This window comes from Suncus etruscus, chromosome 7, assembly GCF_024139225.1.
Source record: "Suncus etruscus isolate mSunEtr1 chromosome 7, mSunEtr1.pri.cur, whole genome shotgun sequence".
NCBI lineage: Eukaryota > Metazoa > Chordata > Mammalia > Eulipotyphla > Soricidae > Suncus > Suncus etruscus.
In genome coordinates, this window is record NC_064854.1 from 24,627,954 (window position 1) to 24,654,078 (window position 26,125).

At 33.7% G+C, this 26,125-nt stretch overlaps 1 protein-coding gene across 1 annotated transcript in view; it reads left to right on the forward strand.

Moving 5' to 3' along the window:
- Positions 1–26,125, forward strand: part of MALRD1 (MAM and LDL receptor class A domain containing 1) — a 516,995-nt gene that overhangs the window by 189,353 nt on the left and 301,517 nt on the right. The window contains exons 23-25 of the mRNA XM_049777533.1: positions 15,450–15,606; positions 19,745–19,855; positions 25,018–25,231. Coding sequence (XP_049633490.1) covers positions 15,450–15,606; positions 19,745–19,855; positions 25,018–25,231 — 482 coding nt within the window. The remainder of the gene's footprint in view (positions 1–15,449; positions 15,607–19,744; positions 19,856–25,017; positions 25,232–26,125) is intronic.

Below are 26,125 nucleotides of genomic sequence, written 5' to 3' on the forward strand. Positions count from 1 at the left end.
ATTATACATGGTATTAATTAAAATAAATTATAAATGTTTAAATAAAAATAAATTATGCATGGTTTAAATTACATTAAAAATCAAAGCCAAGGCTTTATGCTTTGTTTCATTGTTCTTTATTTACTTTAACATAAAATTATATTTTCATTTTCTCCTGTGGATAGTTGAATGTATGGTCTGGAAGAAAAAGATATTTCTCCAACTAAGTAAAGATGAAATTTGTTTAAATTTTTATATTGGTATGAGAACTAGAAGTATGGACATACTAAATAATGAGAAATCATTTTTATAATGTCATCATAATCTCTGACAGAGATTTATATGGGTACATCAATAACTCTAATCAAATATCTTTATGAACTGGGAAATGCAGAGGGAGATTTGTGTAGATACATAATTAATTTTCGTTAGGCATGTACTTCCTGAGCACATAGCCTGTGAATGGAAAGCTTAATCATATGTGAAGCAAGCAAACAAGAATAGATACAGAACACTCAGTAGAAAGTATTGTTTGTTGACAGGGACGTCCACAATGGTAGTTCCCTAGGTTTTGCAGCTCCATCTTGGTTGTGTATCTCTAATATTATCTGAATCTCTCTCTCTCTCTCTCTCTCTCTCTCTCTCTCTCTCTCTCTCTCTCTCTCTCTCTCTCTCTCTCAAAACCATACGGAGATCTCAGTGGATTTGTTAGGATAGCTGGCAGTCATCAAAATGACAAGAGATAACAAATATTCACTAAAAGGAATAGAAGAGGAAATCCTTGTACACTTTTGGCAGGAATGAAAATTGATATAATCATTATAAAATAGTGCTAAGTCCCCTCAAAAAATAAAAATAAAATAGAGCAATCTAATTTCTGTGCAAGTATATGTATAAAAGAATACAATTTGTAGTGTTTAAAAAGAAATACTAATATTTGCAATGTCATAGGACAACTTTGAGGGTGTTATGACAAGTAAGATAAATCAGAAAGACAACTAAGATGTCCGTTTCCATTCATTGTTTCTCTGTTTCTCTTATGAGTGATAAAATTCAGGATATTTTTCTCAGTGGGACCTAGAATACATAAAAAAAACTGATATACTTACATGTAGGATTTATACAAACAAAATAAGATAATTGTTTCATTTCAAGATAGTCTAATCATATGTACACAGGTTTTCTATATAAATAGACATATTTTTGTAAATTCTAGAGATTAGAATATGATAGCTATGGGGGATAATTATTTACTCTATTAAAGTTTCTAAATTCTGAAATAAGCTAATGCTTGACTCACGTGCTAGGTCCATCATTCATGAACTTAAACTGTTCCTTTCAGTTTTTTCATCTGAATAAGCAATATATAATAAATAAATATAAAGTGAATAAATATACATAAAATAAAAATAAATATAAGTGTATAAGTACATACACTTTCACATAGGTTCGCTAGGCACAATGAACAACATGTACCCAAACAAGAGGTCCAAGTATGCTTTTCATAATGAAATGTTAAATACTACTGCGACATAAGTGAAGATATATAGTATCAACCTGCAAGGAGCATGAAATAGAAGTTCATTAAAATGTAATTCTGACATCTATGTGTAAATAGGATTGAGAACTGAGGTTGAACAGTAAGAAAATGAGTTGGTATTATAGAGGTGAATTTATTGACATGGAGTAGAGAGAAAGTCACAGTATCTCTAAAGAAGCCAGGACCTCTTTTTTGGGTCAATTTTGTTCCCCCTGGATTATATACTTCAGAAGGGCAGAAGCAATGCCATCTTTTCCTCTCGATAAGAACTAGTCACTTTTCTTGGCTTCTAGAGAAGATCTATTCCATATACATCATCCTCTATCTGCTAAATGTTACCACCAAGCAAAATGGGAAGTGAATGGATCAGGAAGGAGAAAAGATAAAACCATGTTACCAGTCTTGGGAAAAGAACAGTCACTTTTGTGTCTCAGCTTAACATTATCTCCTAGATGACAGTGAAAAAGTAGGTAAAAAACACTGGTGGCAGAATATGTTGAGCATTAACACTATAGATTCCCTTAAATAATGACATTATATTAACGTTTAGGGGCAAAGAACATTTGTATATAAATTAAACCTCTTGAGAACCTTAAATAAAATTTCAGAAAATATTGAATGTACACTGTCTGTAGTGGATTCTGTTTTGCTGTGATGAAGAGATTAGGACATGTTATTTTGAACACCTGCTATACAAACCTTTTTACAGTGTGACCTTATGTACAATAACCAAGACCTGCAAATAATCAAATTCTCAGTGGCAGATAAGTGAACAAAGGAGGAGTTGTAGATTATCATAGGGAAGCACAGCTCAGTTGTCAGCAAAGAGGAGATATTAGCTTTTATTCCAACACGAATAGAACTGGAAAATAAGTAAGACACTGGTTAAGTAATTCAAAAGGGTAAAGGCAAATATTGGATGATCTCACTTATATGTAGAGTATTTGGACATAGCAAGGAAGTAACCAGCATCCAATGTAATAAAACCCCTAGATAGACCACAAAATTAGGATACCAAAGGGCCTGAGGAATGTCCAGGAATGTTCTTCTGTACAGTGACTTGATAGTGGGTGTGGTGTGGCCCATAACACAAACATTGCACACACACACACACACACACACACACGCCCAAAGAAGATGCTATCATTTGTCCTTTATAGTCAGTTTGAAGTGGAGGAGACTAGTAGTTTAGATAGAAAACTTCTATCCTTACTTTAGGTACAAATTATTTGAATAATGCTTTATGTCTATCCTCACTTTCCAGATGTTTAGCATTAATTCCATCAACTGAGGTTTCTGTGGTACCTCTAATAGTATTTCTTGCTATACTTTCTCATTAGAAAACTCTGGTTTAGATGTATTCATGCTTTCAGTCCTTTCCTAAATCCTAGGAATAAAAAAAAGTACTTTGAAATGCAATTTTACTTCGCAAAATTGTCTCCTAGTTAGCTAATGCATCGTTTACCATAATCTGCCCAGTTTTATGTGACTTTACTCTAATGGTGCCATTTTAGTCTCTACCTGCTTAAGGTATTTACTTAAAAATTTGAAACTGGAACTTTATGATAGACATAATTTTAGCCTAATATTTTTAGTTACCTTGGATTACCACAATAGTGAGATTTTGCATTTAGGTTCATTTAAAATAAATTTATGAAGTTGAACTTAAATTTTCTTTTATATTTTAGTATACCAAAGAAATTAAAGAAAAGTAAATAATGTCTACATGAGGGCTAGCATAAAAATATACAGAATGTTAGTAGAGCAGAGAAAGGTTTATTATCCGCTACATTTGTTATGCATTTAGTTAGAAGGTATAGAAAGAAGTGAGAACAGAGCATTTTATTTGCATGTGGAAGTTTTGTTTAAACTTATGCTTTTGTCTCACATAATAAATTAAGTTTATTTTCAGCAGCCATACAAAATATCCGAGATTAGGATATAAATTATTCCTGAGTTTGTATGATATTCAAATGAAACTGAAAATAGCAGCAACGATTGTTTTCATTTAGTAATTCTAGATAGCACAGACCTTTTCTCCTGTGAGCTATTTACATTGATCTTACAAAGTCTTTCTTTTACAACTGTGTCCAAAATACAAGGCATATTATGCTTTCTTTATCTCATGCCTCAGATATTTAGTGGGGCAATACTAAAATATATTTTATTGAAGAACAATTTGTTTGGGGACAAATTGAAGGAAAAAATAGGTAGGATGTTTGCAATCAGAAAATCTGGGTCAAATTCCTGGCACCCTTTATAGTCCTTTGAGCCCTGCCAGGAGTAAGCCCTAAGTGTAGATGTGGTCTGACCCAAAAAACAAAAACACAAGAAGACAAAGAAAAAAAAAGGAAAGCATATTCGTTTATATATTTTGTAGTTACTTTAAGCGCTATGGTTACAAAATTGTTCAGGGTTGAGTTTCATACAATGTGCACCATCCTTCACCAGTGTATATTTCTTGCCCACCAATGTCCTCAGTTTCTCTTCCATCCCCCCCCCCCTCTGTCTGCCTCTTGGAAGACATTTTTCCTCTCTCCTTTTTACTCTCTCTCTCTACCTTTTTTCACCTTTCTGACATGGTGGTTTGAAATATTGTTAACGAAGGGGTATGTATCATGCATGTCATATTATCCACTTTTGCACCCCTATTTTGTCCAGTGATCAGTTCCAACTACTATTGTCTCTACCCTAACTGCACTGTTCCACTATTTGTAGCAGACTTTCTACATGGACTGGTCCTCCTGACCCTCAACTCTATTGTTTCTGAATATTATTACTATACTATCTTTATTTTTTATATCCTCCAATGAGAAAAATTATTCTGTCTCTCTCTTTTGTTTGATTCATTGAACTAAGCATAATAATATCCATATCTATACAAGAATAAACAAATTTCATACTTCATTTTTCCAGCAGTTGTATAATATTCAATTGTGTAGATATTTTTATCTGTTTTAATGACCAAATAACAAATTATGGAAAATTATGATGTGACCAGATAAAGAACCAATAATTACTCTCTTTTCATGTACAAGTAACCATATTTCCCTCTATATAGATTGGTTTCATAATATTTTCAAATGGTCTATAAAATATATTGCATGTTTTTACATAATATCAGACATAATGTACATAAATATCAACATAAAGTTGCTTGTATTAGTAATTTAAATATGTTGGAAATGAAAGGACCTTCAGTAATTTCTTCCTTAAATAGTTTTTCTCTGGATAGGGCTAGAGCAGTGGTGCAGTGGTAGGGTGTTTGTCTTGCACGCAGGTGACCTAAGACAGACCGTGGTTTGACACCCCGGTGTCCCATATGGTCCTCCATGCCAGGAGCGATTTCTGAGTGCAGAGCCAGGAGTAACCCCGGAGCATCACTGGGTGTTCCCCCATCCCAAAGTTTTTCTCTGGAGACTTTTGATCACTTATTTATAAAAATAAGTCTAAAAGGGAATAAAAAAAAATACATCCAGTCTATTGCTCGAACCTACTCTTAATTTGGTTATATCAGACCCTTCAAAAGGAAAGTGAATTATTTATGTTAGTGAAAAAGATGGAAAATAGCAAGCACATTAGAAATGTCTATTTTTTAGGTCTATATATTTCCTGCTTTATGTCCATTGATTCTACAAAACTGAGTTCGGGGTCTAATAAATGAGCCATGAAATTTCTCAGATAAAATAATGTGTCTAGGAAATTGAGGTGATAATAGAGAAAGGTTATAACTTTATAATAGGTATGTGAGTGCCTTTTATTTGTAATCATAGTAAGTTTTCCAGTGAATCTGGGCTTGATATCATTCCCATTTCTCCTGTGAACCAACCAAGATATAAAGAACTGATGAACTGAAATTTTACAAAATTATTAAAATAATAATGATTTACAAGAATTTAAGAGTATACATTTGAGGGTACAGTATTACTACATTATTCCTATCCCCCAAAGTGCCTACATCTCTTCACCATTGTCTTTAGAATCCATCTGTAACCTTTCCTTCGGTGAGCTCTGATTGTTTCTTTTAGTTGAAAGGTTTGTTTTATTAGGTATTTTCTGCTCCCTCCTTGCTTTCCTGCTTAAGTCCCAAAATTTAGATATTAGAAATAGCATTTCAGTTAGCATAGGTATGGTCTTGGCTTTTTCGGGTTTGTTTGTTTGTCTTGTGTTTTTCTGTGTGTTTATGTTTTGGAGATAGATAGCTAAGAGCAAAATTGTTGAATCATATTGTTACTCTATTTTGTTTTTAGGCACTGTGATTTCCAATACTGATGATTGGGTTTTATACATATAATGTTCCAACATTACAAAACTTTCCACACTGTTTTTTCTTAGATAACAGACAAGACTACGTTTCAATCAACACTACATTCCAATACAACAGCATTCCTTTTCCTCTTAATCCGTCAGCATTGGTGATTCCTCATCTTGATATTCCTCATCTTTTTGTTATCGGTCATTCTCATTGGTGTGAATTGGTAGATTTTTGTGTTTTGATCTGCATTTCTCTCATATCCAGTTGTTGTTGAGCATTATTTTCTATGCCTGGGGACTGTATGTATTCTTTGGAGAGAGCTCAGCTCTTGTCACAGATGCTAAAACTTTTGCTCTTAACTGCTGTCCTACACCTTGGGCTTTGTGAATTGTTCTTGCTTATGAGCCAAGCATTTGAAGATTTAGGACTTCATTTATGTTCTATATCACCGAAATGGGAAGACAAAGAATATTCTTAAGGAGACTGGCCAGCAAAGAAGAGACTATGGGTGAATTGTTAATAAAGACAAGTGGGAGAAAAAATGATAACCAAAATATATCTAACACCCAAATCCATGGTAGAATGCCTTTCTTTTTCAGCTTCTAAACCCAGTTTTGTTGATCAAACACCCGATTAAGATGATATCATTCTGCTTTTCTGGGATGACTTTAGTCGAGTCAGTGGGTTCTCAGTCACGCATCAGAATCACCTGAGAGCTTGTTAAAAATCACAAATTCTGAGTTCACTGCAGGTCTGATTAAATAGGTTTGTTGTGAGCCTAAACTTTATGGTTTTAACAAGCTCTCCGGTGATGCTTTTTCTGGTGCTTTGGGTACCATTCTTCCAGGACTGTTTGCTTAGTCAAGGGATGGTGCTTAAAACTGGAAACATATTAGAACCACCTGGAAATGGTGCTGAAAGGTACTGATACCCTGGCCTTATTTCAGTGAGTTAAATAATAAGGTGAATGTGGGGGATTCAAGCTGTGTGTTGTTTTTTGTTTGTTTGTTTTGTTTTTCTTTTCTTTTTTCCCTTTATTTAAACATCTTGATTACATATATGATTGTGATTAGGTTTCAGTCATGTAAAGAACACCCCCTTCACCAGTGCAACATTCCCACCACCAATGTACCAAATTTCCCTCCTCCCCATCCCACCCCCCACCTGTACTCCAGACAGGCTTTCCAGTTCCCTCATTCATTCGCATGATGATGGTAGTTCTCTGTGTAGTTATTTCTATAACTGCACTCACCACTCTTTGTGGTGAGCTTCATGAAGTGAGCTGGATGTTCCAGCCCTCCTCTCATTGTCTCTGAGGATTGTTGCAAAAATGACTTTTATTTTTTTTAAAACCCATAGATGAGTGCGGCTATTCTGCGTCTCTCTCGTTCCCTCTGACTTATTTCACACAGCATGATAGATTCCATGTGCATCCATGTATAGGAAAATTTTATGACTTCATTTCTCCTGACGGCTGCATAATATTCCATTGTGTATATGTACCACAGTTTCTTTAGCCATTCATCTGTTGAAGGGCATCTTGGTTGTTTCCAGAGCCTGGCTATTGTGAATAGTGCTGCAATAAATATAGGTGTGAGGAATGGGTTTTTGTATTGTATTCTTGTGTTCTTAGGGTATATCTCTAGGAGTGGAATAGCTGGGTCGAATGGGAGCTCAATTCTCAGATTTTGGAGGAAGCTGTGTGTTTTTATAAAGCACCTAAAGAATATAAATTGAAATCTCAAAAATGTTTGTTTTGAGTATATTTCCTAAAAACACAAGCACCACTAACTTATTTGCCATTAATTTTTATAAAGAAACAAAGGGTTTTATAATAACTTTTTATATTTATCAAATTTTTGAGTGTGTGCCCACTAGATTGGACTCTTTATTTAAAATTTATTAAGAATCACCATGAGATACAGTTATAATGGTGTTCATGATTGAGTTATTATTTATCAAAGTACATTTCCTGCCACCAATATCCTGCTTTGCTTCCCCCACTGCCTGCCTCTCTGGCAGACATTAGACTTCTTTCTTTCTTTCTTTCTTTCTTTCTTTCTTTCTTTCTTTCTTTCTTTCTTTCTTTCTTTCTTTCTTTCTTTCTTTCTTTCTTTCTTTCTTTCTTTCTTTCTTTCTTTCTTTCTTTCTTTCTTTCTTTCTTTCTTTCTTTCTTTCTTTTCTTTCTTTCTTTCTTTCTTTCTTTCTTTCTTTCTTTCTTTCTTTCTTTCTTTCTTTCTTTCTTCTTTCTTTCTTCTTCAACTAGATTGAGAAAGCTTCCTTCCATTCCCATCTTGCTGAGAGTTTTGATCAAGAATGGGCGTTGGACCTTATCAAATGCTTTCTCTGCATCTATTGATATGATCATGTGATTTATATATTTCTTCTTGTTGATGTTGTGTAAAATATAGCAATTTAAAATTAAATTATTCCTTCTATTTATCAGATATTTTGAGAAAATAATTTCCAATCTTTTATGAGCCACAATTAAATTGAATACTTTTTTATTTTATTTTGGTGTTTATTGAATTATTGAATTTTTTTAAATTATTGAATATACTGCCATGTTCATCTGGGTTCATGGAAAGATCACAATCAACTTTTGTCTCATATAAGAGATTTTGTAAAACAGGATTTAAAAAAAAAGACTCTACTTTTATTTGTGGCTCTAAGTGTCTATAAAAAGAAATTTAATTTCTAAATGAAGGTAACTAATTTTTATTATTTTGAGGTATTTTGCCACACTCAGCAGTATTCATGGGTATCCTCTGGCTCTACACTCAGGAAGTAACTCATGAAAGGATCAAGGGACCATATGGGACATAAAGGAAGGGATGGGACATAAAGGATCTCACCCGGCTTGCTTAGATGCAAGACAAGAACCACACCCTGTGGCTCCAATTTTTAAACAAATATTTAATTGAATACACATAACCATCCAAGTAGATATCTTATTTTTTCTTAAATATCTTGCCTAAGGTTGGGATATGATTTATATATAACATTATGTAAGCTTAAGGTTTACAAAGTAGTCAAGTAGCATATCCATCATTAAAGTAATTTTATATTTTTCCCAGGTTTCCTATTTTGGTCACTTTAGTAGCCCACAATTTTATCCAGGCAGCAATCATCCTCCAAATGTGATTCAATTTCAAACAACAGTGTGTTCAATCAACAATCTCCAAAGCATCCTTCTAAATTTAGTTTAAGGCAACTTTTCTGGAAACTTTCTTTTATACTTTCCATTCAAATCCAATTATTTCTTCCCTATTCCCATAACACCATCAATATTAATTGACTTATTTAAGTCCTTCATGCTATTGTAAACATCACTAGGGAAAAGGTGCTGAATAGTTTGACTGTTTCAGTCAAATGACATTGAGCACAGTCCTCTCTCATACCCTCTGAAAAGGAAGGCACAATGAATGATGAAATGATAAGACAACCAACTTAAAATATTTAGTATTTGGACCTACAAAGAAGAATGCTTAAAAGATAAAAGGAACATAAAGGAAGACCCTAAAGATATTGGTGACTATAAGAGAATATGGGAGGTAACTTATTTATATTTTCTAAGATGCTCTAGATAAAATTGTAATTCTATTATGAATCATCTCCTTATATATTATTTTCTTAATGCACATGCAGAGATATATTACTTTTATTAGCTTTGGATTTACTTTATTTGAGAAGTATAAATTTTCTTGTCAGATGGAAGAAAGACATGGAAAGATCTTGAGCTATAATTTCTTTGGGGAAATCAGTAAGTTTAAAATGAAATTTTCTCATATTCTCTTTCAAGTGGAGATAAGAAATTTTGTGCCAGATTACTTCGTAGTCTCTTTAGAAGTAAATGCATTATTTTTTTTATAAAAACCAAACACAGTCATACTATTTTCTAGGATGTCATGAACTCAGAATAGTGTTCTAGAAATGCTTTTGATGAGTTAATTAGAAAATGTGATTTGAAATTACGTTTCTAAAATTTAGACCAAGGACATAACCCAGTGGATGAACACATATTTTATATGTGGAAGGCTGAGGTTTAATCTATAGAGCACTCAAATAAGGTTTATTTATGTTACATTTATATTTTTAGCCTAAATTCATTAATTTTATTTCTATCAACAAAATTAAAAAATAAACACAAGATATGAAAGTCCAGCGCTTCCCATCAGTATATAAATATATTTCAAAGCCTAGTATAAAATTTTGACTAGCTTTTTTGAAATGGAAATTTGTTTCTAATTTTCCTAGATTAGACCCATTCATAGCTAATGTTTAAATCAATTATTTTTATTTTAACAGTGCTCACATAATAGAGTTGGTGCCATTTTATTTTGTTATCAACATTTCCTTAGAATGGATTCTGATTTAACTTTACATATTTATCATTATTAGCAAATATTGCTGCAGAGCAAAACAGGGTGGTGATAAAAACTACATCTTTTATATAATCAGAATTGTGATTGGCCATTCTACACAGATAAGTGAACCTCTAAATAAACAATAATGGCAATTGCTAATGAACAAAAATTCTAGAATGCTTTAAAGGTCAGAGAATGATAATTCACTGTCACCATTTACAAAGTATACAAGGCATTAAAACACTGATCTTGAACTCTGGTGGCAAAGCACAGGAAGAAATGGCCCAGACTAAACTCTTGCATGTAAGTGATTGTGAGCAGGTTAAGACCTAGAGTCCATTATCTGTTTTCAATTAAAACTTAAAGCCTAGGTCAATTATCTGTGTATAACACAGTAGTTTTAGACGTCTCAGCTCTGACTTAATTATATTCTATATTAATTTAATCTCTTGTTCATTACAGCATGGCTCCCCTTCCTTCAATCCCCTTAATGGTGAAATGTAGAAGTTTTAAATATGAAAGTAATATCACTTTTAATATCTGGAAAGTTATTTTGATGTGACGGATCTCCGTTCGATCCCTGGCATCCAATAGGGTCCCTCAAGCCAGGAGCGATTTCTGAGCGCATAACCAGGAATAACCCCTGGGTGTGACCAGGTGTGTCCCTCCCCCAAAAAATAACCAAGAAAAATTATAGGACTTATACAAGTGGTGATTCTGATATGATTCAGTGGGTAAATTAGAAGGGGAATTAGACATATTTGTACATATAAACATTATGTTTGATATTTAAAGTCTGTGTTTTCCAAGTAATTAAATGTAAAACATTTTAGAGATTATCTGAATAGATAATTTTTCAAATAATATATACAGATGGTTCCACTTGCTCATAAACATGTGATACTATCGTATGATAGTGGAAAGTCCTTACCTTACGAAGAAAGAAACAAGGGCTGCCAGATATGAGGAAAGGGATCTTTCTTACTCTGTTGGTGGGAGTGTAAATTGGTCCAGTCTTTTTGAAAAAGTAGCATGGAAGTTTTTAAAACTATTCAAAATAGATCTACATATCTCAGAAATTTTACCCCAGGGGTCTTTCCAAAGAATATTTAAAAAAATTATTTTTAAAAAAACACATTGTTAAGTTTATTGCAGCACTACATAAGGTTGCCAAGATCTGAAATAGTTTAAGTGCTCAATAGGCATTGAAGCATAAAGAAGCCATGTTATACATATGGTATTCAATTGTTTTGGCTATCCCTCTGTTCCTAGGTACTTAAATACATCCTGATCTTGATTAGTATAAAAAGTGCCTAAGTGAACATAGTTGTGTATATATATTTATGCACTGGTTATATGCATAGGAATGGGATCTCTAGCTCAAATGAAGTCATAAGTTTTAGTTTTAAATTTGTGATAAATCTTCATGCTATCTTCCACCAAGGCTGACCCAGTAACAATACCATCAAGAATGAAAAAGGATTTCCTTCTCACTATATCTTCATCTGCATTTATTATTTATGGACTTGATGGTATAAAAAATGATAACTGGTGTGAGGTGCAATTTTCTTGTGATTTTGATGAGCATTCTCCCTAGTCAGTGACAATGAACAATAATTCATCTGTCTGTTAACCAACTATATGGCATCTTCATGAAACATATCGTCAGCTCTTCTTTCTATTCCTTAATGAAATTGGTGGGTTTTTATTTTTATGAGCTTGGTGACTGCATTATGGATCTTGGATATTATTCCTTTTCAGTTATATGATGTCCATTTAGTTTTCTCCCACTCAGTAGGGCACTTTTTGATTTTTAGCAATTGTATCTTAACAAAGAAATTTTTTAGTATGGTGTAGTTCAATTGATTTCTGGTTCTATATTTGCCAGTCTGGTTGTCTTATGGAAGTCTCATCTAATGTGGATATCATGAAGAATTCTGTCTAAGTCTTCCTCAGGATGTATGGATTCAGGTCTTTAATATATTTGTGATGGAACCTATGTGTTTATTATGAAATAAGAACTCACTTATTTTTAAGTTTCATTTATCTTTCCACTCTGCTCTGGTTGGTAGTAGTAAAGATGATGATGAGTATTTGATAAAACTTTTCCCAAAATTTCTCACATCCACCCATAATATTTTATGCCAAGCTTCAAAGGTCTGGGTTTCTTCATAGTCTTCATAGGCAATGTCTATACTTGCTTTATTTCTTGGTGTTTTTTTTCTTTTGGATTTTTCCATGATTATAATGTTGAACATTTAGTTCCATACTAAAACTGTTCTTTGATACATGTATTATTCAGTTTTGAGTTAATAATAAATATCCAGGTGATTTTATATAGGTTCAAGAAGGAATCATGTGTCTAGGAACCCATATTCTAGCTTCAAAGACTTAAAAACGAGACCATATGCACTCTTCAAACCTTTACTGCTGTGTAGTTTATATGTTTTATTGGAAAAGCTATATTTCTATAAGACATATCTTCCTTCTGGGTAAGAAAAGCCAGCCTGAAGAATAGCAGAAATACAGTGACATTTTATGGGTCAGAGCACTGTAGGCAGTGGTCTTGAGTGCTTTATTCATTTCCGGAGAGGAGTTGATTTTCTTACAGGCACATGCTTGGAATATCTCAGCCCACACTTAATCCCATGTTGGTGTATCCTTCATTTTCCCATTAAGAATCATACATACATCAAATGTCTCTGGTTACTGCATCTAAATCCTTGCCTGGATGATATACTTTCACCTTGGGAATGTTCTCAATGTGCACTGAGAAAACACAAATGCACTTTTGTCATTTGCATTTCCAAATGCATCTCTTGACTTTTTCCCCTCTCCTTGGTGATGAGGGGAGATTTTAGGCATAGTTCATCACAAAAAATAGTTTCAGTAGTTTACTTTAGATTCATATTTCTGACTGAGTTTTCTCAAATTATGTTATAGGTGAGAAATTAAGCAATAATTTTTTCACGTACCTGATGGTACAATAATATGGGGACTGGCGGTTGAAGAACTATTAACTATATGCTTTTACCATTGCCAAAGTTGTGGCCCTTCATCACTAAACTCTTCCCTGTCACCAGGTCTGTAACTTTATCTTGTCTTTTCTGCTGTGTCCCCCTATCTTGTCACATAGAATCAGCATCAGCTTCTTACGTGTAATTCAATTGGAATCCATCCTTCTGTCACTTCTTTTATATTTTTATTTCTACATGCATTGAACTAATTTTAAACTCAATTGTTTATGCTACTTATTCGTACAATTTTCTTTTGCGGGGGTCTTCCAAAAGCCATTCAACAGTTCCAAACTTATTGGGCCTATGTTGAACTGTGAAGGCTCCATGTGATGTGATTAGTTATTTTTGAATTCTGGTGAATAGAGTTCCAAGTTATTTATTTTTATTTAAACGTGGGGATTGAAAAATCTTGAAATTTATTCAGCTCGTTCCTAAAAACATTGTCTTTATTCTTTTCTCAAAAGTCAATTTTTTTTCTTAAATCAGTTATCAAAATATATGAGTCTATTTCAGAATTATTCTACCCATTTCTCTAGCACATTTGTCTTTTTATTCCAGTGCCACTTTGTCTCAGTAACTCCACTTTATAAATGATTCTGGTAAACTCTTTACCTGTGTTCTCCTTCACAATATATTGGACTATTCTTAGATCTTTGGATTTCCACATGAGACTTACAATCTGTTTTATTTCTGGGAGAAAGCAACTAAAGTTGTGACAGATCTCACTGAGACCACACATCAATTTATGAAGCACTTGTAACTTATAGGAATGATTCCTGTAACTCATATACATGGGCATATGGGAATCAAATTGTTTTGGCTCCCAAGAGTCTCTGTAACTCATCTCTTCCCCACTGTTACTCCCATTGGGAGGCAGCGGAGAATTAATTGGAAGCTTATAGGTCATGTTCAATATTTATAGTATAGCTCAAGTCCATTAGGAAGGAGTTAGTGGGCTTTAAGAAGTGGATTTGGGAAATGTGATATGATCCAATTTCCATCTTTTAAAAATGATTATGCTAAGTGATGTGTGAAAAAATACATTAAATGAATCGAGAATGGAAGAGAAAACAATATCACAGCTTATTATTTTAGGCAACAATGATTTAGGTTGGTGGCATTAAAGTTAGAAAGGAATAAGCAATTAAAACTATTCTAAAAGTAAATTTTATTGATGACATTTAGAGATATTAAAATCATTTTATGAAAAAGAAGCCTGATGTTTTCTGAAAAATATTTTCAGGTCCAGGGGGATGACTCAAAGGAGTGAAGTAGAAGCTTTGCAATGAGAGCCTGATTTAATCTCTTGCACTTCACGGTCTGAGAACTTTTAGGAGTGACTTTTGAGTATAGAGACAAAAGTAGTCTTCAGGACTGATGTTTGTCAGTACAACACACACACACACACACACATGCGCACACAGATTTTCAAATTAAATAAGTCAAGCACATGTGAAAAATAGAATAACTCCGCTCATAGTCGGCGTAGTCAATTTTTGCCCCATTATATTACCTTTCTCTTCCTCAAATCCACATAACTTGATCTTTCTAGACCCGCCTCCCAACTAGAGAGGGCAATAATGGAGGCACCAAGACCAAACAGTTATAATCCCACTAAGTAATTAACTAGACACAGAGGGGACCACACATTCTAGCAGACCCTGGGGGGAAGAGTGGAGGATGTGGGAGGCAGGATGGGAACGGCTGTGGGAGGACAATTCAGTAGTGGGAATTCACTGATTCAATGTAAATATGTACCTGGAATATTACTGTGAATGATATGTAAGCCACTACAATTAAAATAAAAATTATGTTAAAAAACTATCCTCACTATTATTGGTTTTATACATACCTGAATTTGTAATTAACATGCTCTAATCTTTGTCCTTCATTTTCCTGAGTTTCTAGGTATCAAGAATACAAGGAATATGGTGCAATTGTCTAGACATTGGGACTTACTTCAGTTAATGTAATATAACACTACTGCCTGTCAAAACACACATTCACTTATATGGTTTAAGATTTAGCAGGGTAATACATTCTTCTGTTAGCACCAATTAATGGTACAAAACAACCATGATACACAGAAACCCTTTATTTATGATAGCTGATGAGCCCAAAGCTAGCAACCATGTTATGCGTTCCACTTATTTTATCTCTAGTTCTAATTAAAATACTGTACATATTTATAGAAACAGTACATAGTAGTAAGTTGTAGTTAGGGCACATCTTGTTATATTTTATGATTGGTTTTCTTTTTATATATGATAATTACTTCCTGTTTTCCCCAGAAATACTACAGATGGCTGGTACTTGTATGCAGATAGCTCAAATGGAAAGTTTGGTGATGTGGCTGACATCCTCACTCCCATTATTTCAAGCACTGGACCAGAATGTACGTTGGTGTTCTGGACTCATATGAACGGTGCCACCATTGGTTCTCTTCAGGTATGGCTTAGGTAGTTGCATTTCCTGACTTTTTTTCCAAGTATTCACACTGTGTAACATAGTGTTATTAAAATGTGATGTGTTACTAAAGGACAATGAACAATTACTAATGCTTTATTAACTCCAAATAGCCTAATTAAAAAGAAGTTTTAGCCAAATCTAAATGCTTAGCAATATATGTATATAAGCATATATAAAAACCTATGTATTAAATATGCACATTATGTATAATGTTATAAGATATATATTCATTTTTTAATTATTGCTTATTCTTTAAGCTTAAAATTTGCATGCAATATGGTTACATACCTGACATCTTTCTGATAGACTTTAGTGTCAGCAATATGAAAGAAACATGAACAAATGAATTTATACCTCTTGGTGGTATTTGTGTGTTTTTGTCTTTGTATTTCATGTCTTTCAAAGTTGCTACATTCTTCAGTTTTCTTCTTAAAATGATTTTAGCATTTTCTTCCTTTTCCAAAGAGTTATTTCATATTCACCTTAGTTTGATCCTTTTCCATGGCCAGAATTCACTTTCTCCTTAGAGACCTGGTTTCTTTCAGAAGGACCAAAATAAACAAGACAGTGGTTCTTGAATCATAATGTAGAGCCATCTATCAAGCTCCTCATATAAGACATGACTTTTATAATCTGGACAATTTGTCTGTAGCATGTATAGACTCATTCACACACAAGAAGTCAACTAAAATTGTGCTGTTAATGTGATATTTTCCAGAAAGCTGTCTGAGAAGTAAGTCCCCTGGTACAAAACTGTACCTTGAGCAGAATTAGATTAGGGATATCATGATAAATGCAGTTATAGCTCAAGATTCTTTCTAAGATGATTTCATTCCTTAACAAAGAAATCTACATTCAGCATAATTGTAAAAATTTTAGAGTTGGATCATTTGCTTTCTCTTACCTCATTAAAGCCAGAGAAATACTAAAGACCAACTCTTTAATCATCTCTTTCCTAGTAAATTTATATATTTTAATATAAGATATTTATTATAATTTTATTATTTTGATGGAATTCTTCAGACCATATTAAATATGTATTGCCCAAAGCCTTAGACAATAGTGTCTTATTTCGAAAACACTTAATATTCAAAGTTGAAATATTGAATTTATGGATCAATTTTAGAAGAGCTGTGTCCCATATTGTAAGTGAAGCTTTTTGCTAAAGTCAGCTTAAAATTTTATACATTTATATTATTTATGTGTGCATGTTTAATAATGTATTACCATAACAATTTATCATTTCATATACATCGACTTTCCAAAATCTTTTTAAACAATGGAACATACTGCAGGCATTTCATCAGACATATATGAGAATTTTTAAAAAGTTATTTCTTTATTTAAGCACCATGTTTACAAAAATGTTCATAGTTGGGTTTGTCAGGAATGTATACCACCCATAATCTGTGTGATTTTCCTGCACAAATGTTCCCATCTTCCTCCTCCCCAATTCCTGTCTGTGTTCAGCATAGGCATTCTACTTCTCTCTCTCACTATCATTGTCAATAATAGTGTGTCAGTTGTTAGTGTGGTTATTTCTCTAACTGTGATCACCACTCTTTGTGGTAAAGCTTTATAGCATTCTCTAATCCTTCTGACCCACATCTCTATTGTCTTTGGGTATTATTGCCATACTGACTTCTGTTTTTCTTAAATCCCACAAATGAGTGAGACTATTCTATATCTACCTAACTCTCTTTGACTCATTCCACTCAGCATAAATGAAATTTACCTAAACAAGGATGGGCATGAAGTATATATAAGAATTTTTAACAAGTATGTTTTTCTGGTTGAAATTAGTTACCTGTTATATGATTTTACTTTTTTTAGAACAACATTTTTTTAATCAACCAATGAAAATTTATAAACCAGAATTTGGAAAGGAAGAGAGAAAAGATAGAGAACTTTATTACTGCCCTGTTCTTTCTTGTTCTCTTCAATTATTACCTTTTTATTTTCTCATAAAAAAAGAAGCATGTCGGGGCCAGTGAGGTGGCGCTAGAGGTAAGGTGTCTGCCTTGCAAGCGTTAGCCAAGGAAGGACAGCGGTTCAATCCCCCGGTGTCCCATATGGTCCCCCCCAAGCCAGGGGCAATTTCTGAGCGCTTAGCCAGGAGTAACTCCTGAGCATCAAACGGGTGTGCCCCCCCAAAAAAAGAAGCATGTTCTTATTTGGGTTGACAATACAATACCTGTTTGGAAGGTGTGGGTTGAGGCACACACACTCTATGGTGCTTAGAACTGCTCCTGGAGGAGCTTAGAGAACCATTTATAAATCTGGGGTTTGAACCTGGGTAGGAGAAGGTATAGTATGAATGAAAATTTGTTGCTTTCATTGCTATCAGGCAGAAATTTCTACTGGCATAGTCTGAGTTAAGTTAAATGGGATACTACCACAACATCACAGTCCTGTTGGACAAAAAAAGATAAGGAATAAATTCTTTTTTTTAAGCTGTCACTGTGGCTTACATCTTTATTTCCTTTACTAAAATAACATTACTTTTAGTTACCATGGTTTACATTCCTGCTAATGATAACAGTTTTGTTTCAAGTATAGCATAATCCTGCCCCAGAGTGTCCACTTCCCACTTTCCTCAACCACTGCCAGTATCTCCCACTTATCCTAGTCCTCCTCCATCGTTTTCTATGATAGTTTCCTGCCAAAGACCAGTTCATTGTTGACTTTGGGTATTTGGAAGTCTTTTAGGAGGTGATTTTCTGCTTTTCATTCATCTTGTTACCTCTGGATATTTGAAAGCCTTATAGAAAGTGATTCTATGCTTTTCATTCATTTACAGGAATATATTTAATATAAATTATTCTAATTGTCAGTGCTCTCAAATATTAAAGTGGTGTTGTAGTTAAGAGGCCTTAATTAAATGATACCTTGATACCTTTGACTCATCTGACAGTTGTTCACACATAGCTTTATTACACAAATCTGTAAGCCCTGGGGACACAGGGCTGCCCAGGAAAATGTTCAATCTAAAGAAAAATAGGTCAGCTTTCTCTTAAGTATGTGCATTGATATAAAACTTTTAAAAAGTTGCCAGAAAATTTTTGTCTATTTAAGATATACAAAGACCAGCAACTCCATTCCTAAGGATCTATCCAAACAACACTTAGGACACTAATGTAAAAAAAAGTACATATTTGTGTTAGTCATAGAGTTTTTTCAATAGACAACTGGAAACAACCCAGTGGTAGATGACTGGATAAGGAAGTTGTGAAATGCAATGTCTAAAAGGAAAGAGAGAAAGAGAGAGAGAAGAAAATTTGTATTCATAGAGGCAGGCAGGGGGAAGAGCAGAGGGGAGGGTGGAAGAGAAACTGGGGGCATTTGTGGAGGAAATTGTGAACTAGTAAATAAATGGTCTTGGACATTGTATGACTGAAACTCAATCATGAACTACTTTGTAACTGTGTATCTCATGGTTATTTAATTGAAGAATTTATTCAATTAAAAATAATAAAAATGAAAAAATATAGTGTATCTATACAGAGTGAAATACCATTAGGCTTTATATATAATCAAAAGACAAAATCATCTATTTTACTATAACATGTATGAAACTAAAAGTTATCATATTAAGTGAAATAGTTCAGAGAGAAGGGGATAAATGCTGTATAATCTCATAGGTGATATACAAAGAAAAATAGTAAGAGAATAGGCAGTGAATATCCTATAAAAGCCCATCATTAGACTTTTCCCATGAAACTGAGTTGACCAAGAGTTAACAAAGCTAGGGAGTAATAAGAGTGAGAATGTCCAATAGACTGTGATGGAGACATATTGCCACTTGGATAGCAAACATGTATGTAACATTATATTCCTAAATCACATCGACATTTACAGTCTTGGAAACTAATGTCACCTCAAAAAAATTTAGGAGAGAATATCAGTAAAGAACCAATTGCAAGGGTCAGATATCAAAACACATGCCAAGCATGTATAAAGCCCTAAACATGATCCCTAGCATTGCACGTCTCCTGAGCACTGGGCCATATCCTTGCATTGCTGAGAATGGCCATGAGGCCCTGATCATCCAGAGGAGTGACCCTGATAAAACATCAAGAGTATATTTCAATGCTTTTTACTTGCTTTACTCTTGCAGGTACTCAGCAAGAAAGACAACATTACTTCTAAATTGTGGGCCCAAACTGGACAGCAAGGAGCACAGTGGAAAAAAGTAGAAGTGTTTTTAGGTTTTCAGTCAGACATGCAGGTTTGTATCTTATGAAGTTCGGTGATGATTAAATTTTATTATTTTTTATTTAATACTAATTTATTTCTTCTACTTGAAGTCCTTTTGATTCATTATTCCCTTTCTGTACTATTAATATGAATACATGTAAGTCCACCTAGACTTTTCCATAAGGAATTGACATTTCAGAATGTCACAATTTCTTATTCATACAGCTATACTTCTGCTCTTAATTTTAATGGCAACCATATTCCACTCCACAATTGTCTTTCACATAAAAATACCACCTTTGGATTTCACAAATATATTCTCGGGGACCTTAATTAAATTATATTTATTTAATTAAAATATTATCAGCTTTTTAATGCTAAAATTTTTATTAGAGGTAATGTATTTACTTCATTTTAAATATTTGGGGGATAACAAAATTGTGTAATGTTGTATTTGTGTTCACGAAGGAGAAGATCCACTTATGTCTCACATAATGGAAAGAGCAAGTGGTACATTGATTTTGATGGATTATCAATAAAGCAGTATTTGTGTAGATATGTATATGTGTGATTTTTTGCACAAAGGAAGGTGGTTTAAAGGTAAGGTTTTGCTGTTTAAGTTTATTCAGATTGGATAAAGAAAAGGAGGAACTCATTCTATTTTTTTAGTCTTTATATGATTATTAAAATTTTGTTTGAATTTAAATATATAAAACAAAAAATATATGGTATCAGTTAATAAATACCTAAGGAACAATTATTTACTTTAGGAACAATTTGTCATAGTACCATAGCCTTAACATTACAATAAAATTCAAGATCAGTAAATAATAATTGCAGCTATCTGAAATTAATAATATATAAAAAATGGTTTATTTATTCAGAATATTCCCAGGGTAGAGTATTTGTTTGGTAATGTTGGTGTCAGTTTTTTTTAATATTTACATTTTTTATTTTTATTTAACCAACTTTATTACATAAATGATTGTATTTGGGTTTCATTCATGTAAAGAACACCACCCATCACCAGTGTAACATTCCCATCACCAATGCCCCAAATCTCCCTCCTCCCCACCCAACCGCTGCCTGTACTCTAGACAGGCTTTCTATTTCCCTCATACATTCTCATTATTAGGATAGTTCAAAACGTAGTTATTTCTCTAACTAAACTCATCCCTGTTTGTGGTGAGCTTCATGAGGTGAGCTGTAACTTCTAGCTCTTTTCTCTTTTGTGCCTGAAAATTATTATTGTAAAAATGTCTTTCACTTTTCTTAAAACCCATAGATGAGTGAGACCATTCTGCATTTTTCTCTCTCTCTCTCTGACTTATTTCACTCAGCATAATAGATCCCATGTACATCCATGTATAGGAAAATTTTATGACTTCATCTCTACTGACAGCTGCATAATATTCCATTGTGTATATGTACCACAGTTTCTTTAGCCATTCATCTGTTGAAGGGTATCTTGGCTGTTTCTAGAGTCTTCTATTATTTTTGTTGAACATCTTTTTCTGGATTACACTGAGTTTCATTTTATAAATTTTTAGCTACACATCTCTAGCTTTGCTAGTTTTTTTCTTCCTTTTTTTTTGATTTTGGACCACACCTGGTGGCTCTCAGGGGTTACTTCTGGCTCTGTGCTCAGAAATCACTTCTGGCAGGCTCAAGGAAACCTGGGATGCCAGGGATTGAAACTGGGCCAGCCACAGGTTGACTGCATTCAAGGCAAAATGCCCTACCTGCTGTGCTATCGTTTTGCACCCTCCAAGCTTTGCTAATTCTTGTATATCCAGTTCAGGATAATGCAGTAAAAGTATCCAACTCTGCTAGAAGTGTTCAATCATTTTATCTATAATCATATGCAGTATGAGTCTAGCACTACCTATAATCTGTCATAAGGCACAATCCTCAATCATGGAATTATGATATGATAAGCATCTTTTTTGTGCCTATAAATTATTATAAATAGTAAACATCTTATTTTAACCTTTCTGGAATACTGCTTCATGTGGATAATTTGTGAGAATTTAGGACATTTATTAGATATGCATTTAGAAATAATAGAAGATAGGACAGCAATTTTGTTTGTTTGTTTGTTTTTGGGCCCACCCGGCGGTGCTCAGGGGTTACTCCTGGCTGTCTGCTCAGAAATAGCTCCTGGCAGGCACGGGGGACCATATGGGACACCAGGATTCGAACCAACCACCTTTGGTCCTGGATCGGCTGCTTGCAAGGCAAACACCGCTGTGCTATCTCTCTGGGCCCAGGACAGCAATTTAATGTCCTTGGACTCTGTAGAATTTATTATTAAAGGGATCTACTTTGTTTAGTTTCCAAAATCTTGTAACAAAGGCAGAGGTCTCATCAACAGTAATATTTAGATAATTTTGATGCAGCCACTCAAAAATGTCCACCCTTTTGATACATTATTTACTCATTTTATGCAGGTATGATTTTTATAGTAAAATCATGTTCAAAAAACATTATTAATGAGAATTAAGCATGAGAAGTCAATGAATAACTTTTACTTTTGAGAAAGTTAACTTTCCTCAGTGTTGAAATTTGACTGGAGAGAAACTCACCTACATCATTTGAATTTAAAATTAATGGGACTGGAGAGACAGTACAGTAGGTTGGACACTTATTTTGCATGTGGTCAACCTAAGTTTGATGGCTGTAATCTTATATGGAGCCTTGAACGCTGCCATGATTGATCCCTGCATGAAGAACCAGAATTAATCACTGAGCGCTGCTGAGCTTGGCCCCACAAATAAAAAAAAATAGATACATAAAACTAAATATGAATGTTGAAAATATTTTCTTTTATATATTACTCATTCTTATAAAATGCACTATACATCTACTATGTATAGAACATATAATGTACATTGAAGATGGCGACGTCTCACTTGGCCCTGATTATTCTTTTTCACAGTATAATTCCTTTTGTTTTTAGAAAGATACATTATCTAATGTTGCATAAATGTTCAATTATCTGCTGAATCATCACAAAGTCATGAAAGTTTTTATTTAGGGATCCTAAGATTTCATCATCCAGCTCTCACTGGGTTAGCACTTACGTGCTACATACAATTTTCTAAGTTTCAAAGTATTTATTTTTTTAGGTTTTAACGATAACTGTAAATACTGTGTGGTGTTAAATCTTCCTTTCATGAATTAAAAATGTATATAAATCCTAGAAGTTAGGTAATTTGACCCAATTATGGAATTACAAAATAGCAGGGCTAAGTTTTAACACAGGATGCCATTCTAGGAGTCCTTCATTTAACTACTATGAATGATTATTTCCAGAACTGTTCAGAAACAGTTTATCTAGCTTTTGCTCTATCAAAAAATGTATCATTCCTTTTTTAAAGAAATTTATCTTTTGGCATTTAAGTATAATGGACCTAATAAACAACGCATGTATTTTTGAAATGTAAGTGATGGACATGGTAGGAACTTGATATTATGCCTACAGAATAGTCAAATGGACATATAATGAAATATTGAGTTATCTGATTTCTTATTTATTAAGCATTTACATTCTTATATTAAATGTTTGGTGTAATCCAGATTAAAGTTTCTTTACATTTTTCTATCAATGTCTTTCTTGAGCACAGTTTTTCCTCTAAAAAGTTAATAGTCCATATTTTTTTTCTAATCTTACCCTTCTTAATCTATTCAAATACCCTTTTTACTCTATTTTATGCCTTTATTTTTCTTTTTGAACACCTGTGCCATTAAGGACAGAGAATTATTTTTATGTAAATTCAGTACAGATTGCTATGTAAATTTATATGAATATAGTTTATTTTGATTATGTGAGAGAAATAATATTCAGTTATTATGTTCACTCATCTTAAAAAGAAAACACTTATGTTTTCACATAATAGTCTTAATGCATAGCATATTTTAAAGGAAAATCTCAACTTTTTTCAAGAAAAAATATTTATATTTGTCAAAGGATGTTAGGAATTTAATTGTAATGGATATTTTGTATGAGAACACTGAGGTAAATCTGAATTTCTTGTTAACTCATTTTTAGTTGTTTAAAATTTGCTCTAAAATAGATGAATGCTTTTTATATTATCACACAAATAGATATTCTTCCTGCAGAGAAATATAATGAAAAAAAATCTGATTTATTTTCACTTAGAAACTTGAAACCAAACAATGTGCATCTTTCTGTGTTTTTCCATACAGGATACATTTTTATTCTGAACAATAGTAACATAACAAACTGAAGGTTGAATTTATAAAAAATGTAATGACTCCTATTATAGCTTCCTTTGCTTCTAATTCTGCCTGAGTTCAGAAAAAAGGGGATCTAATTGTTAACCAATGACACACAGATGCTTTTCTTCATCCAACATTAATCAAAGACAAATTAAAATAATTTCAGCTGCAAAATGTAGCCCATTACAAAATTACATGGTCTTGAAGTTTAAAATCTTTGAACTTTTTAAAATATGGGTTTAATTTATTATATTGTAAGCATTTTTTATTAATGGAGGTTTTGCCATTTACTATACTATTAATGATGATATCCCAACACATAATTCAGCTCCAAACCTACTTCACCAATATACCCACCCATCTCCAGTGTACTCAGGTGCCTCCCCCAAATAACCTAACACCCCTCCATTTCAACCTTCTCTCTCAACTCCGTTTGAATCAGTTTTCCGTTATGTTGTCTTTGGACCATTGTTGTCATCTTGCACTATCTTCTACCAGGGGTCCTCAAACTTTTTAAACAAGGGGCCAGTTCACTGTCCCTCAGATCATTGGAGGGTCTGACTATAGTCAAAACAAAACTTATGAACGAATTCTTATGCACATTGCATATATCTTATTTTGCAATGAAGAAACAAAACAGATACAAATACAATATGTGGCCCGCGGGCCATAGTTTGAGGACCACTGTTAGACCCACAGATGAATGATATCAATCTGTATCAATCCCTTTCATTCTGATTGACTTGATTCTGCCTGAGATCCTCTAGTTTCATCCAGAAATAAGCATATTGCATCTTTTTGTTCTTTTTGAGAGCTGCATCTAAGCTTCCAGGATTGGCTTTATTCTGGTGGCAGTTTTAATCTGATTGACACAGTATTTGCATTTTTTTTTGCCCCACGTTATGAGTGAATGGACAGCTTAAGTAATACTGCTTCATTTTCTTTTAATAGATTATCCTCAGGGCAAAGCGTGGAATTAGTTACATGGGAGATGTGGCTGTGGATGATATTTACTTTCAAGATTGTGCCCCACTCCTTAGCCCAGCTAGAAAGTGCACTGCTCAAGAATTTACATGTGCCAACAAGCACTGCATCTCCAAGGACATGCTGTGCGACTTTGTGAACGACTGTGCTGATAATTCAGATGAGACCACTTTCATTTGCAGTAAGTGGAAATGTTGTTTCCTTACCAATAATCTCCATTTCCTATAGCCTTATCCTATAAGGTGTATTTATTGCTAAGTATCTACAGTGTGTATAGCTCAGGGCCAATGGTAGAGGCTGAAATGGTGAATTAAAACTTGAAATGCATCCCTTTCTCACTGGAGTCCTTCACAACTGTTATTTGCTTAAAATTAGTCAATGGCCTTTTAAGTAAGAGAAGTAATTGGAAATACAGTAGAAAACAGGCATGTTCAAAATTAAAAAGAAGAGACAAGAAGGGGGGGGTTGGGCCACACCGGGTGACGCTTAGGGGTTACTCCTGGCTATGTGCTCAGAAATCGCTCCTGGCTTGGGGGACCATATAGGAAGCCTGGAGATCAAACCAAGGTCTGTCCTAGGCTAGCTCTGGCAAGGCAGACACCTTACTGCTTGCACCACCGCTCCTGCCCTGAGACACATAATTTTTTATAGGAAAGATTATTTTGGGGAACAAACCACAAACAAAATCTCTACCAAGCCAGTTCTTGCAGGGTTAAGTCTCTCTGCTTCGATGCATTTCAGAAAGTTCTCATTTCTATGTGTAAATGATGCTATGTGCCAAGTTATTTACAAGTCAAATATGTTACTATTCAGATAATATGTAAAATAGAAAGAAGGTCCTCATCTAGGACACACATATCAGCAAGGTAACATCACTGTAGTAGATCAACTCATAATAAAGAACACCGAATGAATATATTCTTGACTAATTGAGTCATTTGTGTTCTTTGGGGTAAATCTGTAAAACTCTGATACTGCATAATCGCTGCCTCATTTCATTGCAAATGAGAGGAATAAAAATCATCAGCAACATCATTGACAAATTAATCCACCATTAGCTGTAATAATTACTGAG